Source organism: Physeter macrocephalus, chromosome 5 (genome assembly GCF_002837175.3).
Source record: "Physeter macrocephalus isolate SW-GA chromosome 5, ASM283717v5, whole genome shotgun sequence".
Classification (NCBI taxonomy): Eukaryota; Metazoa; Chordata; class Mammalia; order Artiodactyla; family Physeteridae; genus Physeter; species Physeter macrocephalus.
Genome location: NC_041218.1, coordinates 58,645,525 through 58,662,769, shown reverse-complemented (window position 1 = coordinate 58,662,769; position 17,245 = coordinate 58,645,525). Strand labels below are relative to the sequence as shown.

General features: G+C 39.4%; 1 protein-coding gene across 1 annotated transcript in view; it reads left to right on the top strand.

Moving 5' to 3' along the window:
• Nucleotides 1-780: 780 nt before the first annotated feature.
• The window catches only part of CALCR (calcitonin receptor), a 147,439-nt gene continuing 130,974 nt past the window's right edge, over nucleotides 781-17,245 (top strand). The window contains exons 1-2 of the mRNA XM_024131216.1: nucleotides 781-806; nucleotides 990-1,209. Coding sequence (XP_023986984.1) covers nucleotides 1,180-1,209 — 30 coding nt within the window. The 5' untranslated portion in view covers nucleotides 781-806; nucleotides 990-1,179. The remainder of the gene's footprint in view (nucleotides 807-989; nucleotides 1,210-17,245) is intronic.

Here is a 17,245-nt window from a genome sequence, read left to right as displayed (position 1 = left end):
TTCCCCCCCAATCCAGCCTGCGCTTTCAGCTCCAGACAGCTGCCCAAGTCTGACCGCGCTACCAGCACTTTCCGGACCCCCGTGGCCCCTCTTCTTACCTCCGGACTCCCCGCTCCTTCTCTTGATTCCTCTCAGGACCCCAGTTCCTAGCCAACCTTTTTCCCACCATCTCCATCCCACTTTCACCACCTCGCCCACTAGGGACCCTCTCTCCACAGGCTCCCAGGTGGTGCTGCCCCCCAAGCAGTGGTTGAACGAGCCAGGGTGGCACGATCTCTAGTGGTAGGTTCTTTGGGAAACTCAGCCCTCCGGAATTTGCATCCTCTGGGGAGGGGGACAAGGTTCCCAGAAAGCTATCTCCGGGGACGGACGAATCCCCCAGCCCAGACTGTCGGGTCCCCCCACCCATTCTCCCCCTCCCCAAAGTCTAACGGGTCCCTCTCCTGCTTCCTGTGTTTACGCCGCGTTTTTACTCTCGGGGGCTCGTGGGGTGAGCCCCAGCCGGCACTCGAGCAAGGCAGCCGCGGCAGGCGCAGCCCCACTCGCGGTCCAGGGCGAGAGGGGGTGGCGCGGAGGCGCTCAGAGCTCTCCTGCTTCCCCTTCCTCTCCAGGGACAGGAGCGGGCTGACGGGGGCGGGGGGGCTGGCGCTCATCAATTCCGCTCCGCTGCCACCTCCTCTGCTGCCTGGGGGGTGGAGGGGGCGTGTGGATGCGGGCGGGGTAGGGCGGGGGAGCGGACGAGGATAAGACTTAAGTCGGGAGAAGTTTGCGCACAGCGCACAGCTGGGAAGGAAGGCGCCGGGAAGGTGAGCCTCCTGGACTTTGGGGAGGTTGGAATCAAGCATGCGGATAAAGCAGTTGCCTTTTAGCATATAATACAAGCTGGGGTTAGGTATAAACTATCACTTAAGGCAGAATTAAAGTGTCAGGAAATCAGGAGGGGGCAGGAGAAGGAACGCTCCGGACTAACGGAGTTTTCTCTCCACTAGAACGGCCAGCCCCCCAGACACTGGGTGGGCTGCGCCGCGCCGCTCGCGGACCTTCCTGGGTTGGAGAGGTGCGCACACTCCGCACCTCACCCAGCGGCTGCCATCTCCTACCCAGGAGATGCGCACTGGAGCCTGAGTTCCTGAGTCTTTGGAGCCACCACCTGCGAATGCCCTTCGCTTCTACTGAGCCATGCCCGGCAGCCCAGTGAGATTATTCCAGGTAAGGAGGGTCTCGGAATGAGTGGGACTTAAAGCTTTGGGACGTTCTACGGGATGGTTAACAGCGGAGATGCACCAGATACCTTGTTTTTTGATTGCAAACTGCAGTTTGATTGTAATGTTAGAGGTTCTGATTAGGGTCGGCTTTAGTCTTAGTCGCCTCACCTTACCCTTGATTATAGGAAAGCTAATTGTCCTGGGAGGGTGCTAAAACTTAGGGTTTCATACTGAAGAGTCCTGGGATTTTGTGTGAGTTTTACTATGCTGTTAATATCAACGTTCCCACAAAAGTTTTATTCTCCAGTTTACTGGGTATGGAAATTACGGGGCTGAAAGTTGTGGACTTTTTCCAAAAGGTGTTTATTAACTAACAAACAGATAATATCGGCGTCTATGTGATGTGTCATGGTTGTTCTTGGTATTGGAAATGAATACAGTGGTGAATGGAGTTGCTTGTTAAGTCATGTTTTACAGAGAATTATTTTCCAACAATCATTTATGCATAGCAGCCATTCTTCACACCTATTAGGAAAAACATGTTGTGTGCCTAGTTTCCAAAAGGGTACTCTTTTTTCATGATGTTCTTTCCAAGCCTGGGTGAAAGACATCAAGAAAAGCTCTAACATATTAGTTCTTCTTCCCCAAACATTCATTTTCCTTGAGGTCCAAGGAAATCCATTCAAAGTAAAAAATCAACAGTCCAATTAGATTTTTTAACCCATTATTCAGGCTTATTTTGCAGATCTACTTAAGAAAAGCGCTGTATGAAAGCTTTAACCTAAAGTATTACGTAGTACATGCAAGACTAGAAGGTAGGGCTCCACTGCTGATCTTCAGGAGACCCTGACGGCCATAGTTAACCTGAACCAAAGCACCTGTTCAAGGCTATTTGTTAAAATTATTGGGTGATTGAAAGTGAAATGTTCAAAATAAACCAAAGTGTGACCATGTGGTTTCTGAAACTAATCTTTAAATAGCAGAGTGTCCAAGTTTGAGTGTGTCTTAAATGATAATAGAAAAGCAAATAGTTCATACATTTGGGCAACCTTGACTTACCCTTAGAGACAAAGTAAGAATGCTTTTAGTGTTGTGGGATTTATAAAGTATCATTTGTAATAGTATATTGATAGCCTACTACGTGACCAGTTCGAACCCAGCTGTAAAAAGTCAAAATTGCTTGTTTTCTACACCAGCATTATGAGAGGATCTAAGGTGATTAGATTTGCAAAACATCTTTGCAGTTTGTCAGTATTCTCAGTGGGCACTCATTTCTATTCAATACTTTAACATAGTTCAAAACCTCCATCTCCCGGGATTTGCTTTGTTTCCATGCCTCTAATCTACAGTTAATTTCAGAAACTATAGCCACAAGAATAATAGTAAGTCATTGTCAAATACTCTAAGATTATTTATTGACCACAGCAACATACCCAATATAGTAAACATGAAATCCTTATTATAACTTATTCATAAGAACACATAAATAATCTTGGAGTTGTATTGTTTCATGATGCTTGGAGTTGAAGAAAACTCTGTTCTTGGTGAACTTCTCAGATTCTTTCAATGTTGACATGAATGAAGATATTATCTACTGTTGGTTTTTATTAGATTAAAAATGAAATGGAAATAAGAGACTGGTGATATTTTCAATGATAACCTAAACCAGTGTTCTCAACTCGGGCTGCAAATTAGAATCAATGGGAGAGCTTTAAAAAAAAAAAAAAATTGGATGCCCAGACCCTACCCCAAACCAATTAAATCAGGTTATCTGTGGAAGGGGTTTACATTTTGATGCTTTTTTATGTGATTGTAATGTGCACCCTTGTTGGGAACCACTGACTGAGGTGATTCCTGTCAGGTTTGGTAGAGTCAGTTAATGTTGGAGGGTGTTGGAACATAAATATCATATGTTCTATTGTCGGTCTAATTTTTTTTTAATATTTATAACTTGATATCCCAATTAGAAGAAAGAGATTTTTTTTTCCTTGATGGTAGATGTTTAAACCATAACAGTTTCCGGTAAAAACAATTTTTTTTTTCTAAAAAACAAGCTATTGAGTTTGAAGCTTATCTGACTATCCAGAAAATGGTTTAGTAAATTAAATCTAATTTTAAGAGCTGTTGAAAACAATGTTTTATGAAACACAGAATTTGATCTCATTTTACTAAGACCTACATGATGTGTAATGTGCAAATATATACCCTTTTGAAGGGAGAGAAGAAGAAAATACAACTATGCTCCTTGGCACACCAAATAACATATCCTGGGTGCCGACTATGTTCTAGTATTTTCGCGTAAATTATTTTCTTTAAAGCTTACAATAGCCTTGTGAGGTACTAGCTTTTATTCTGATTTTACATATGAGGAAATTAAGGACCCATTAGGTTAATGAATTTGCTCCAAGCTGCAAACTGAGTAAATCTAATATGTATTTGAACCCTGGTCTTCTTATTCTAAGTTCAATGCTATAATAAAATATGTTTTATATACATACATACATATATATATATATATATATATATACATACATACATATTTAATTTAAAGACTGCATTTTTCACAAAACAGTATTGATTAAGAGTACGGATTCTGACACGGCTCTGCTTGGGTTTCATGCCCGACTCTATAACCTTCTAAGAAGCTGTATGGTTTTGGGCAAGTAATCTAACCTCTGCATGTCTTAATTTCCTTTATAAAATGGGGTTTTTCTAATGAGAATTAATGAATTAATAATTGTAAATCACTTTGGGTAGTTTCCTGGTGCAGAGTATGTTCTATGTAAGTGTTATATTTTTTAAATGTCATTTATTCAAAAAATATTTTTGATTATTTGTGATATGCCAAGCATTGCATTAAGCCTGAAGATACATAGACAAATAAGATGTGTCCCTATCCTCAAGGAATTGGTCAATAGAGAATCACCAATACATAAGTAATATTCCACTCAGTTATGAGATTTTATTCAATATTAATAATAATTAAAAGAGTTATTTTGTGTGACAACTATGTGCTTTTCGGTGTTAGTATGATCTTCCAGAGGTCTATATGAGCATTACAAAATCAAACCAAGTGATAATATTTTGTGATGTCACCATGGTATTAACTTGTTTTCAATTCTATCAAAACACAGAAAATAATATTAACATATGTTTCTGGCTTCACTTTATAAGTTTAGAAAACTGGTAATATGGAAAGGTTTTAGGTCTTTAAATTTTTATTTTAGAAGTAAAGAATTGAGAGGGGAAGAATTGATAGAAAATGTCATCAGAATCTATTCCTCAATATTCATAAGTGCAATTTTCTTGAATTGTTTTTCAAAAAAGTGTGCTGTCTGATTGGAGTGTAGTTTAGTTTAGTTTAGTTTAGGTTTTTTTGGTTTTTTTTTTTAAGAAAAAAATTTTAGGGTAGGAAGAGTGGATCAAAGAGTACAGTTAAAGGTCTCTAATACGGGCCGGCTCGGCCAGACATTGGAGCTGGCTCTACTTCTCCCACTCTGCCTGTGGCTGCATGCCATTGACCTGTACTGCACGATACCCCAGGGTACCTCTGGATACCTGAGGTATAAGATTATGTCTTTGTTCAAATGAAAAGCCACTCTTTATTAAAAGTAGTGTATGAATTGGTATTCTTTGTAAAGGAATAACACAAATACGCTAAACCCAAGGAGCTATTTCTCAAAGAAATAAAGTACCTGGCTCCATGAAATATTTTCTGCTTTTGTAATCAATATTTAACCATTCTATTTCATTAAAATTTCTATTTGCAAATGTATATCTTTCTTCCCTCTTATTAAGTCTCAAGGCTACTCCCAATTTTTCTCATGGATGCTGCATTTTTCTTCTTCCTAGTTTCACTGCCACCCCTCTCGTTTAAACTTGCATTACCTTTAACAAAATGCTTAAATATTCTCCTAATACTTAGCCACATTTAGTCTCTCTGTGATGCATTCAGTGTTACACAACACGGTCAGACTTGTTTTCTAAGTTCCCATTTTGTCACTCTCAACTCATAATTATTCAGTGATTGCCCTAGGAGCATAAGACTTAGAACCACTCGTCAGCCTAGCATTGAAGAGGTTTCATGATGTAATCTCATTTTATCTTTCCTATCCAAGTCAAGTACAAAACCGCAAGAGCTCCCTAATTCCAGTTCTGAAGCCATAGTGATGCCACAATAATTGACTCCAGTCCATCCTTCATTTTCAGCCCTTATGCCAACAACTTAAGTTTATATTACATTGCCTCAGAATTGGGATATGTTGGGGGAGAACTCTTTACATCAGTGGTTCAGTTGCAGAGCTGGTTTGCTTTGATTTTGATTTCTTTCTGCAGCTCCATTCCCAGTCCCTGCCTTTTATTTATCTGGTAGTTGAGAATTTGGCATTTCAAATCTTACCTTCCTCTGTCCTTCAGAATGTATTCATCATTCCCCGGTAACACATCTAACAAATTATCATCCTTATAGTTTCGTTCATATTTAAAAACTCAGTAAATATTTACTAAATGCCTATTGCATCCTAGTCAGGGCATATTGTGACAAAGCATAGTTCCTGGCTTCACGGACACTGGAGGAGACAGACAAAATTACAAACTCGTGTGGTAAGTACTCCAGTAGAGAAATGTCATGAGCGCTTTGGAAGCAGGGAGGAACAGCACTGAGCTGGACATCAAGGAAGCTTTCCGAGGGAGGTGACCCTAAAGGGGACATGATTCAGCATTTAAATGACAAAACAGAATGAGCCAGATAAGGAGGGGAAGAGATGAGTTGTGTTAGAGGCAGGATACCAGACTCTAAAAAAGCCCTGGAGGCTTGAAACAACATGGTGATTTTGGGGAAGCCTCAGGTATCCAGAGGTACCCTGGAGGTACCATACGGTGCAGGGCAACACCATGGAGCTGAAGGCACAGAAACAGACAGCACCAATGAGATATAGTCTTTCCGAGCCAGCCCCGTATTAGAGCAATAAGGCTTCCTTTTAATTTGTATGCATCCACCTTTCATTCTAATATTTTTCCTGTCTTTCAACCAGACTGATCTACCAGAATGGCGGATGTGATTATAAGTCCCCTATTTTAACTCTTTCAAGGACCCGCATTGTCCTCTTGATGACATGCAAACTCTTTAGCACAGCCAGCCAGCACGGAAGCCTCTCTGTGACCAGTACCTTGCTGACCTCGCCAGGACCAACCAAAATACCTTACTGCAATAACAGAGAGGAGAAACAATTAGTGACCTTGGTGGAGATAAAAAAGGAAAAAAAAAAAATCAAAACAGGAGATTATAGGGGTACGTAGGGGTAGTTGGTGAATGATAGAAATTTGAAGTGGGATAAATGAGGGAATTGGACGATTGCGTGATCAATTCCAAGTTTCTTTCACAGATAATAGGAGAGATGGATGTCATTCAAAAAGAACAAGTAATATTTCAGGGAAGGAAGATAAAGAATTTAATTTGGAACGTGACGCATTTGGCTTAAACAGGTGGCAATGTCCAGTAGAAGTAGATACTGAAATTTGCGTCTCAAGAGAGAATTCTGGGGCTTCCCTGGTGGCGCAGTGGCTAAGAATCCGCCTGCTAATGCAGGGGACACGGGTTCCAGCCCTGGTCCGGGAAGATCCCACATGCCACGGAGCAACTAAGCCCGTGCGCTATAACTACTGAGCCTGCGCTCTAGAGCTCGCAAGCCACAACTACTGAAGCCCGTGCGTCTAGAGCCCATGATCCGCAACAAGAGAAGCCACTGCGATGAGAGGCCCGCACACCTCAACTAAGGGTAGCCCCCGCTCGCCACTAGAGAAAGCCCGCACGCAGCTACGAAGACCCAACACAGCCATAAATAAATAAGTAAATAAATAAATAGAGAATTCTGTACTAGAGGTATAGATTTGGGAGACATAAGTATATCTATTTCAGCTGGTGCAATAGGAACAGAGGATATAACCTATAGAGAAGTAAAAAAGAAAAAAAGAAAAATGAAGGAAATAAAAAAACAGGCAGACAATTAAAAAGAAAGACATCTAAGATGGAACCTTCAGGAAAACCAATTTTTTTTAAGGGACAGCAGAAAATGAGCCTGCAAAAAAGACTGAGATGGAAGGCTAGATGAAAGGAAAAACACGAGAGAAAGCTGTGTTATGGAAGCCAGGGAGGAGAAAGTGGGCACCCAAACAGAATGTTGCAAGCAAATCAAATGGAGTAAGGATGGAGAGATCACAGCAGGATTTAACTAAGAGCAGGAAATGAGGAAATGGAAGCCCTGAGTTTACAATAATTTCAGTTTGATATGCACTCCTTACTTTATCTCCCCTTTTTGAATTCCTACAGTCCCCTCTAGTTTAACTTAAATGCTGCTTCCTTTTTTTAGTCTTGCATGTGGCCAATTCCCCCACTCCCAAACAAGATGTAATATCACATCCTGGTATCTATTTCCTTAGGGCTTCCAGAGGTACCATGCGTGCACACTTGTGTGTATGTGCTTCTGTATGTATAAAGTATTCTTCCCTTTTGTCATTCATTCATTTAAATAAACTCTTAATCTCTTTATTATAGTAGTGTATTGGGAAAAATATGAGTTTTAGAATCCCCTTCCTCAGGGATTACAATCTAGAAATCCCAGTCTTTCAGCATCCAAATGTTTCCCAGAATATTTGTGTACTCAGAAGTTGCACAGGTGAATATACTAATTTTGGATCACAAATTATACCATTTTATATTTGTCTTATGGCATTTTATTCTCCCTTTTCTGTGTGGATATCTGTTGTTTTCTTATTTCCCTCCTAGATTAAAAAGGACAGAGTCACATATTAATCCCATATCCAGCACACATAAGAGACCTTCTTTTCTCTTTGTGAAATGGGTTAAATTTACCTAAACGTGGTCATAAATATGGTGCTTTTTTTTCCCTGAAAGTATTTTTGTCACATTGAGGCTTAGAGTTTTCCTCTTTTATGGTATCAGCTCGATATTGCTCCAGAGATTTTAGCCCCTTCTCTCTCAAATCAATAATCCATTCACATCTTGAACCTTCTTACACCCACACTCTTGTTTCCGGATTGAGTCAGTGTTGACTTGAAGAGCCAACTCTGTTTTCTTTATCCAGCATTTAAAGCAGAGCTTACATATTCAGAACATAGCATTTTGTTTAGGCATGCAGAACCGTTTCCCACAGTCCTCTTTACACTTTCTTAATCACAAAGTATATACCTCTACTTCTCCCCTGCCTCTTGCACTAAGCTGAAGCTACTTAAGTGGTATTTATTTTCTGTAGGAAGGAAACAAACAGGACTTTCCTTATTATATTCCCAATATGGACCGGAGTCCTGCAAGCATTTAATTCTAAATTGTTTGAATAACTGATCATCAGCTAGTTAATACCTTTTAGATTTTAGGAATATAAATAAAATAATAACAAAACAGCTGCAACTCATTGAACTCCTACTGTGCTAGATACAGTGATGTGCAGTCACTTCTCATGACAGTCCTGTGGAATATTATCAATCCCATTCCATAGATGAGGAAGCAGAGATGCAGAAAGCCGACGGGGCTCACCAAGGTTCACGTATCTCGGAAGCGGCAGAGCTGGAACTCAAACCTGTTTGCCTAATGCCAAAAGATTAGGCTTATTCCACGACTGCAGTCAAATGACATTTTGATGATGACTTAGAAATCTTTCTATTATAATTGTACATATTAATTGTCTTGAATGATCAGAGCCTTTAATGACGGACAGAATCAGGAGCCCCTCTCCATGGACATTTAAGTCAGAGGACATTAAGTTAAATGGACATTTAACACCTCTCCAGAGGTGTTAAGCTCAGCTTTCCCACCCACTGGGGCTGCAGGAACGGTGGGTCTCCCAATAACCAAAGCCCAGCAATTTAGAATAGCCTGCAATACTCCAGGTTCGTGCGATTATGTCAAGTGGACATTCTAGGTAGCTACATACATAAGCAGGAATTTCCTGCACAGCAGTGCAAACATGACATGTGACATAGTTCTTCTAGGATTTTAGGCTTTCATGTCTGACCCAAATCTATTTCTATTAACTAAACAAATGAATTTATTGTAAACAAATATGAATTTGGTGTCAGCCAACTATGAAAGCTATATTTATCCTTTCCTGGAGCCCAAAAGTAACAGCACTTATCCCAGGACTAGACTAGGAAAAAATTATCACTTTGATAATAATAATTTTTAAAGGAAAGCTCTGCCATTTTAGGAAATTTCCTCTCTAGTGTTTTCATAAAGTCAACTTGGGCAACAAGAGAAGAAAGGACAGGCGAAGCGCTCTGGTGCCAAATTTAAATTTCAAATTGACTCGACTCATACATTAGTTAACCCAAACTTCAGCATAATTCTTTGTTGCTAACCTTAAGTCTGACAGACAGAATTCTTGCAAGCATGAGGCTGTAGAAAATGTTGGCGTTTATGGACATTGAGATGGGGGTCTCTTTAGCCCAAGATTCAAAGAAGTTCATGGCACAGAGAGCAAAATAATGCAAAATTGCTTTAGCACCTCATTCCCTGGGCCCACTACAAGGCTAAAAGGTCAGGACAATATTAGAACACTTTTTCATTCCTAACATCCTATAGACTGCAAAGATGGCATTAAAGCAAAATCCCAGCAAAGTGGTGAGCGATCATTGTTGCTCGAGGGCCAATTCAGGAAAAACAAGAATTTACTGAGTTGCTTTTTTCCCCTCTCAAAATGAAAATAATTTTATTGCATCTAATGAGGAAAATGTATATTCTTGCAATTTAGATATATCATTTGAGTGAATAGAAGGTCAATGAGAAACTTGGCATTTCTTCTTAGCTACTAAAATGTTAATAATCCGGGCATATTTGAGTAGTAGCAACTTGGAGTCAGCAAATATCAGCACTGGAAGTTGTCTCATTGAGCTGCATTTTAATTTGTTAAAGAGGCATTCCTAGTATTTGAGGAATGCCATACATTTTCTCGGTAACTAATATTTTATCCTTATTTTTGATCTGGAGTCGAATGCTTTTATTAAAGAGCAGACTGAGGCAGAGATGACATATTTCCCCACCAGTAGGTGACAGGCTGCCATGAAAACTCCAGCCTTCTGACTCCAAGTCCAGTGCTGTCCCTGAAGAGTCTGCAAAGTTGCAGGGAGTTGTGAGCATTTGCAGACAAATATTTGCATGAATGTACTTATAGATGACCACATAGAGAGTCAAACACATAATGGCCCTGGACTACATTGCATAAGAGGCCGAGCCTGTCTCTGGAGCCCCCTGCCTTCTCTTAGTTTCCCAAGCACCTACCACGCATAGTATTCCCCTTTATTCCAGAAAGCCTGCTCTCCTAAGAAAAAGCCCCACTGCTTGAGTCTTTCCACAATCTCCCCATCAACTCCCTTTTGCCCCTGCCCCAAATCAATTGCTTTTCTTTTACCCTATTCCTACAAACCCTGCTGTCTGCAGATAATATAGTAGTAGAATAAACCTCTACTCTCTTCCAGAAAAAAAAATTGCATTATCAGTGATTCAGGAGGTAATTCTTGAACCTGGCATTTCCTGATGTGTGTTATTTGACCAAATCAAGTTGGATCTTTATCACCAAATTTGAAGCTCTCTCCTACACGTAAGCATATTAAAAGCTGTGAAGTCCATTTTGCTGCATATCCACCACAGGCAATGTAGCCCAATGCTAGGACCCCTCCAGCGGCCTCCTGGCTGGCCTGCTCACTAGCCCTTGCAGCCCTCCCCTACACATTCTCTGCTCAGCACCCAAAATAATCTCCTAAAATGTAAATCAGAGCAGGTTTCCCCTCTGTTCACAACCATTTAAGGGCTTTCAACCGCACCTGCACCCGTGCTCCCACACTCCTCGCCATGGCCTCCTGGTCCTCTGTGCCCTAGCTGTCACAGCCTTATTGCTCCTGTGCCATCTACCTGGACCATTCAGTCCACCGCGCTGATCTTGATCCATTCGCTGGAGCGCATCTCATTTTTTTCCTCCTCACACCCTTCACAGGAGCTCTTCCTTCCATCTGGGATGCTCTTTCACTCATTTTCACATGTCTAGCTGCTTCTCTTACTTCAGACCTTAGCTTAAATTGTCACTACCTCAAAGAGGTCCGCCACAGTCAATCACACTTTCTAAAGTATGTGTTGACCTGTTAATCTGTCTCTTTCTCTCAGCTCCTTGAATATTTCCTTCCTAATAGTACAGTTTGTAATCATTTTATTTTTTTTCTGTTTCTTTTCTATCCCGTGCATTAGAATATAAAGCCCATTAGGTCTGTCCTGTTGACTCTTCATTTCCAGCACTTGATTAATATCTATTTAACAAATGAAAGTATATATTCATTTAATCTTGTCCTCACAGCATTTCTCAGTTTACATAGCCACAAGACCCTTTTGTGATATACCAATTCTTACTATCCTGATGAAAATCTTTGGGAAATCTGCCTTTTCTGAAATCTAAGATAATATCAGGAACTTTAAGTACTGATGCAAGTGTGGCTTGGAGCAGGTGGGCCTTTTTGGTCATCTTCGAATCTCCACTTAGATGCAGCTTTCACATATCTGATTCACAGCAAAGTATAATTTTTCGTTTTCAAGAAAAGTATGTATTAAAAACTTTCAAGGAAACTTGGATATAAAATAGATTTATTGAAATAGTTCAATAATGATAGTATTATCTGACACTTACATAGCACTTACTATGAGCCAGTAATGTTCTAAGCCTTTTATAGATATTAATATATTTAATCTTCACAGCGACACTCTCAGGTAGGTACAGTTATCCCCTTTGCACAATGAGGAAACTGAAGCACAGGGAGGTAAGTAACTTATGGAAGAATGAACAGCCAACCCAGGACAGATTTGGAAATGAAACCAAGGAGTTCTGGCTCCAGAGAGTAAGTAAATCCTAAAAGAGACATGTGCTTCTTGTACATTTATGTTAAAAGCTTAACAGCCAAAGTTTTGTTATCATGATGTAAAATGTCAACACAACATTGTAAAACAACTATACTTCAATGAAATAAATTTAATACATAAATAAATAAATGATGTAAAATGTCTTTCACTTTTGCATTTTTTCTAACTGCGGGTCCATGGATTTCTCTCTTTTTCTTAGAAAATTAAAGAAATTAAATAGTGGTTTTCCTTATCTGTCCTGAATCTTAATCTCTACAGCTCTCGAAGGCTGCACCCCTGCTGATAGTATTCCACTCTGCCCTGTGGTTTACCAGAAGGGGAAATTGTGCTTTGCCAAATTGACATCTCATTCATAAAAAGCAGAGTCAAATGCAAAAACTTAATCTGTTTTATTATTGTAAAAGTGCAATTTCTACTAAAAAAAAAAAAAGCAAAACACAGCTCTTCACAAAACATGGTTTTAAATAGAATTTCAAAACTATTTCTTGATTACTTACCTGAAAATTAATCAGAAACCCATGATATATATGGTTTTAATTATGTGGAAAAAAAAAGTGCTCTAAAAATGGCAAGTACAAATACACTGAATTTTAATTAGCCTAAAAGTGGTCAAGTTTCCTACTCACTCACCTGGAGATGATAAACTTTCCAAGATCTATTCTGGAGCGTGGCAACTCTTTTCCATGTGTTCTAAATGGTCTTATTTCCCTATGAGGTGACTGCATTGGCACTCTGTGTACTTCTGCAGGGGGGTGGGGCAGGGGATGGGGGCCTTCCGATACCCAAAGGAAAATCTGTGTGTACTTCCATGTTCAAGCTGCTCAGCCTTTTGCAAGTGATTTTCATTTACCACCTCGGATATGTTTTTAACTTATTCACCATAATCTGAAGTTATTTTCCTTTCTAATATTAATTTTAACTCTTTTATTTACTGGTTTTAAATTTTTCATGCATCCTCTTATGTGATGTATTTGAGTCTCAAGCTTTTTTCCCCTCCACTGTTATGGCTCATTTTAAGAATAATGAAAGAAAGAATGGAAAACATGTGTTTCAGGGGTATTTCACAGAATATTGATCTAGAACCTAACTGCTTTACATTAGATTATCCAATTTCCCTGTGAATCAGGTCATTTTTCCAGCAGTAGGTTATCATTTTAGAGGCAAGGGAAATGAATACACCAGAAAGTAAGAAGGTTTTATCCTCCAAAGTTGTATAAAGTATAATCAAATTCATGGAGAAAAAAAATGTGTATACAGCACAAGGAAAAACGGTTTTATTTTATTTCAATCTAGTTGGAAAAGAAAATCTACTCTTAACATTTCTTCTGTCAATTTGATATGATGCTACATTCTAAGTACTCAAGAAGAAAAGGGCTCAGGATGGTCTTTGCCCTTTATCAATCTCAAAATATTACAGAATAATATTTCTATAACCCTCAATAACACAAAATATCCTCTTAGGACAGAAAAGAAATCACTTGATTTTTAACACAGAAACTTATCTTGAATGTTTTTGAAGATTGATCAGTGTCTCTAGCAGAAGAGGAATGCTTATCATTCTATTCTGTTTAGGTAACCTTCAGATAGATAAATTAGTCTAATCAATTTAGCAGAAGCCCAAAGTTTCATAAATATTGCCTTATAGAATTCATTTAGACCCAGACTAAATTTTTCTCTGCCAGAAAGCCAAAGAACAGTCTGGTTTACAAACTAAGGAAGGTTATGATTCAGAGCAGACTGACTCTGGCGATAGCATGTGGGACCTGGAAAGGTGAGAAAGAACCTTTCTTTGATACTTCTCTGTTGATTTAACAGTCAGATTTTTTCAAGCCCCCTTTTGTTTTCTAGTTCCAGTCTGTAACACCTCTTAGCAGAACAAGGACAATACATTTGAGCCCTTCTTCATATTTATTTAAATACCCAGCTAAATGGTTTAGAAGAAAACCCCAAGTTTTAATAACACCAGGTTTTGTCAGTAAAAGTTGTCTCTCACCATCAATTTTACATATATGTGCCCATTCCCAGATTCTTAAGTCCCAGTTATGTTCGTTTAAGTTAGTCCATGATCTACTTGTGTGTTTGATGAATTTTCAAACAAACATAACACCTCCCTATCATGTTTCCCCTTCTTCTCAGTCACTTGTAAGTCTTCTAAAACAAACTTCTACCTTTTCCCCACTCCTTAGCACACATGTTCTTAGGGATAATTGGAGCAGATCTTAGAGGTCCTAATCCAACTCCTTCATCGTACAGATAAAGAAATAAAAGAGATATGACTTCTCCAGTATCACATAGATATTTCCCCTTATCCCCTCAGTCAGATGTTTTGGGGGAACAGGAAGGAATAGCTATTCTAGTTCCATGTCATGGCGCATTGGACAATTTTAGATTTGAATAGAGAGGTATATATGAGGAAGAAAATAGGACATTCTTCATCAAGGAGTCCAGATCATAGCAATATACACTGAATTTATTCCTCCTGTTGATGTCATCACTGTCCAGAATCTTCAGCTGCCAGACTCCACCCCACATTAAAGAAAAGAAGGGGTTGAGATCCAGACGTAACCCCCATGGTAACTAGCCGGCAGAAATGTGAGAGATAGATGGCACCTTGGGTGGACTCCCTGAGTTATCCAGGCTGATGGACATGAAAATAGAGACTTAGGAGAGAAAACATGCTTGTCTGGTCTTACCATTACTCATTGTTTCCAAGCTGGAGATCTTTTTTTTTAACGTCTGTCTTTTTTTCTTTCCTCTTCACAATACTTTTAAGCTGAGCTCCAAAATAGGTATTGCTGAATGTGTTTTCAGGTAGTCATGAATGTGTTTTGCTTTTACGATTTCTCAGTGTGCTTGTTTAAATAACATTCAAAACTTTCCCAAGGCAGTTTGCTTTCAGGTGCATTCAGGACCTTAAGGGACAAATAGATGGAACAGATAAGTTTTTAGGCACATGATAGAGGGATTGGCTGGGACAGACTTTCAAGTACTACACCAAAGAGGGGCTTGGAGAAGCCAAGGGCCATCTGCCAACTGTGAATGCACTAGGGGAGTACGGAGGGGAAATGTCACAAAAAATAATAATGACTACCATGTCGTAGGCTTCTGATCAGTGTCATTCTATGTACAAATATGCATTATCTCATTTAGGCTCCACAGCAAATGAGCTCAGCTCAGCTCAGATGAGCACAGCTCCCTGCAAGCTAGCTATTTGTATTTCCATTTTACAGATGGGAAACCTGAAAATCAAAGAAGCTAAATAAATAAATAAGAACAAGAAATAAGAACAAGTTATTAATAATAATATGTTCATAATAAATTAATTAAAAAACATTTTCGAGGGCTTATTATGTTGGTTCTTAAATGAATTATCCCATTTAATTCTCATAATAATTACAAGCATTATTGTTATACTCATTTTACCTCCAGGGAACGGTGAAGCTTAGAGACTTAAAGAAAGATGATGTAACTAGAAGCAGAGGCAGTATTTAAACGTAAACAGCCTAACTACAGAACCCACGGTAGTAGCACGCTGTCCTGTGCTACAAAAAGCAGAACATGCTTTCTCACCCAGGTCTGTTTGCTGCTCAGTCATGATTTTTCAGGGTCCCACATGGCCTTTAAAATAGTAGTTCTCAAATCTCATCTGATGACCCATGCGGATCCATGATGAGATTTCACTGTCTGGCCCCAAAATTAAAATATCAAAGACAATGTCAAAAGTTTGTCCTACTACTATGTGTATTCACTTTAAAGCACTGCACTTTGTTCTGATATATATTCTTCCCTTTCTGCAGCAAAAATATCCATTCTTTTTATCTAATGATGATAACTTATGAGAGGTTGGTTAAAAATACTCTTTACTTAAAAATTATGAATTTGTCAACCCTATGCCCCTTACCTCACACTGGGGACAATGGGAGTGGAGTTGTACTTATTCATAAAATTTAAAAATCAAGGCTCTCCTAAAAACAAGAAATAGAATGCTGCTAGGAAATGAGGAGTGGTACAGAAGGCAAACTCTGCAAAATTTCCCAAGATTAACCCTTATACTAGTGAGTGCCACTTTATAGGTTTTAAAGAATTTTCAAGGAAGAAGGTTATCCTTGAAAGAAAGTCGTATCAGTGAATATATTTTTATGGTATAGCACTCTTAATATACAAAACACGTAAGCTTTGGTTGAGTAGAGCACACATCATCTAGGAAGTACTTTCACATTCAGTGTCTCATTTGATCCCCACCCAACACTCCCTGAGGCAGTGCATACTTTAAAGGATGCAGCAGGATGTACTGCTTATTAGTATTGTTTGGCCTCTCTTAGCTTCAGTTTCCTTTAAAGAAGGAATTATTTATATCTTAAAGGATTATTTCATGGGTTTAACATAAAGTAGGAAAAGTGCCAAGCATGATATAGGATAAACAGCAGTCAGTAACTGCTATCTATTTTATAATTATGATGAACCTCATTTTACAGAAGAGAAAACTATAACTCAGATGAAAACATAAGCTAAAGTAGCCCATTTAGTTAAGTAATAGAGTTGGGGCTTGAGCCTAGTTCTATTCACATCCCAAAGCTTCTCTTGGTTACCCCTCACCCACAATTTTATGTGAATCCCAAACCTTCTTTTCACGATTGCACACCACAATTTCAGTAATGGCAAAAACTTGAGAAATCCCATTGATTTAAATATGCCTCCATCATTCTGTAGATGTATGTTTTAGATGATGCTGTCCATATGGGCACGACACATAAATTTCTCAGTAGGAAAATCAGATGAAATTAAAATGATTAATTTTATATATATATCAATCCAATGAAAATAACATTAAAACAAATACAAGTGGGAATGGAAACTGGAAAGATCACCAGAGGATATGAAAAGTAAGATCTTGCAGTGCATAAAGGAGGCAGTAGCTGAAGGTCATCAGTTTAATGGGAAGGTAAAATCTGAAAGTGGAGTGGACCTATGATTTTTATGTCTATAAAAAAGACCTGGGGCTTCCCTGGTGGCGCAGTGGTTGAGAATCCGCCTGCCGATGCAGGGGACACGGGTTCGTGCCCCGGTCCGGGAAGATCCCACATGCCGCGGAGCGGCTGGGCCCGTGAGCCATGGCCGCTGACCC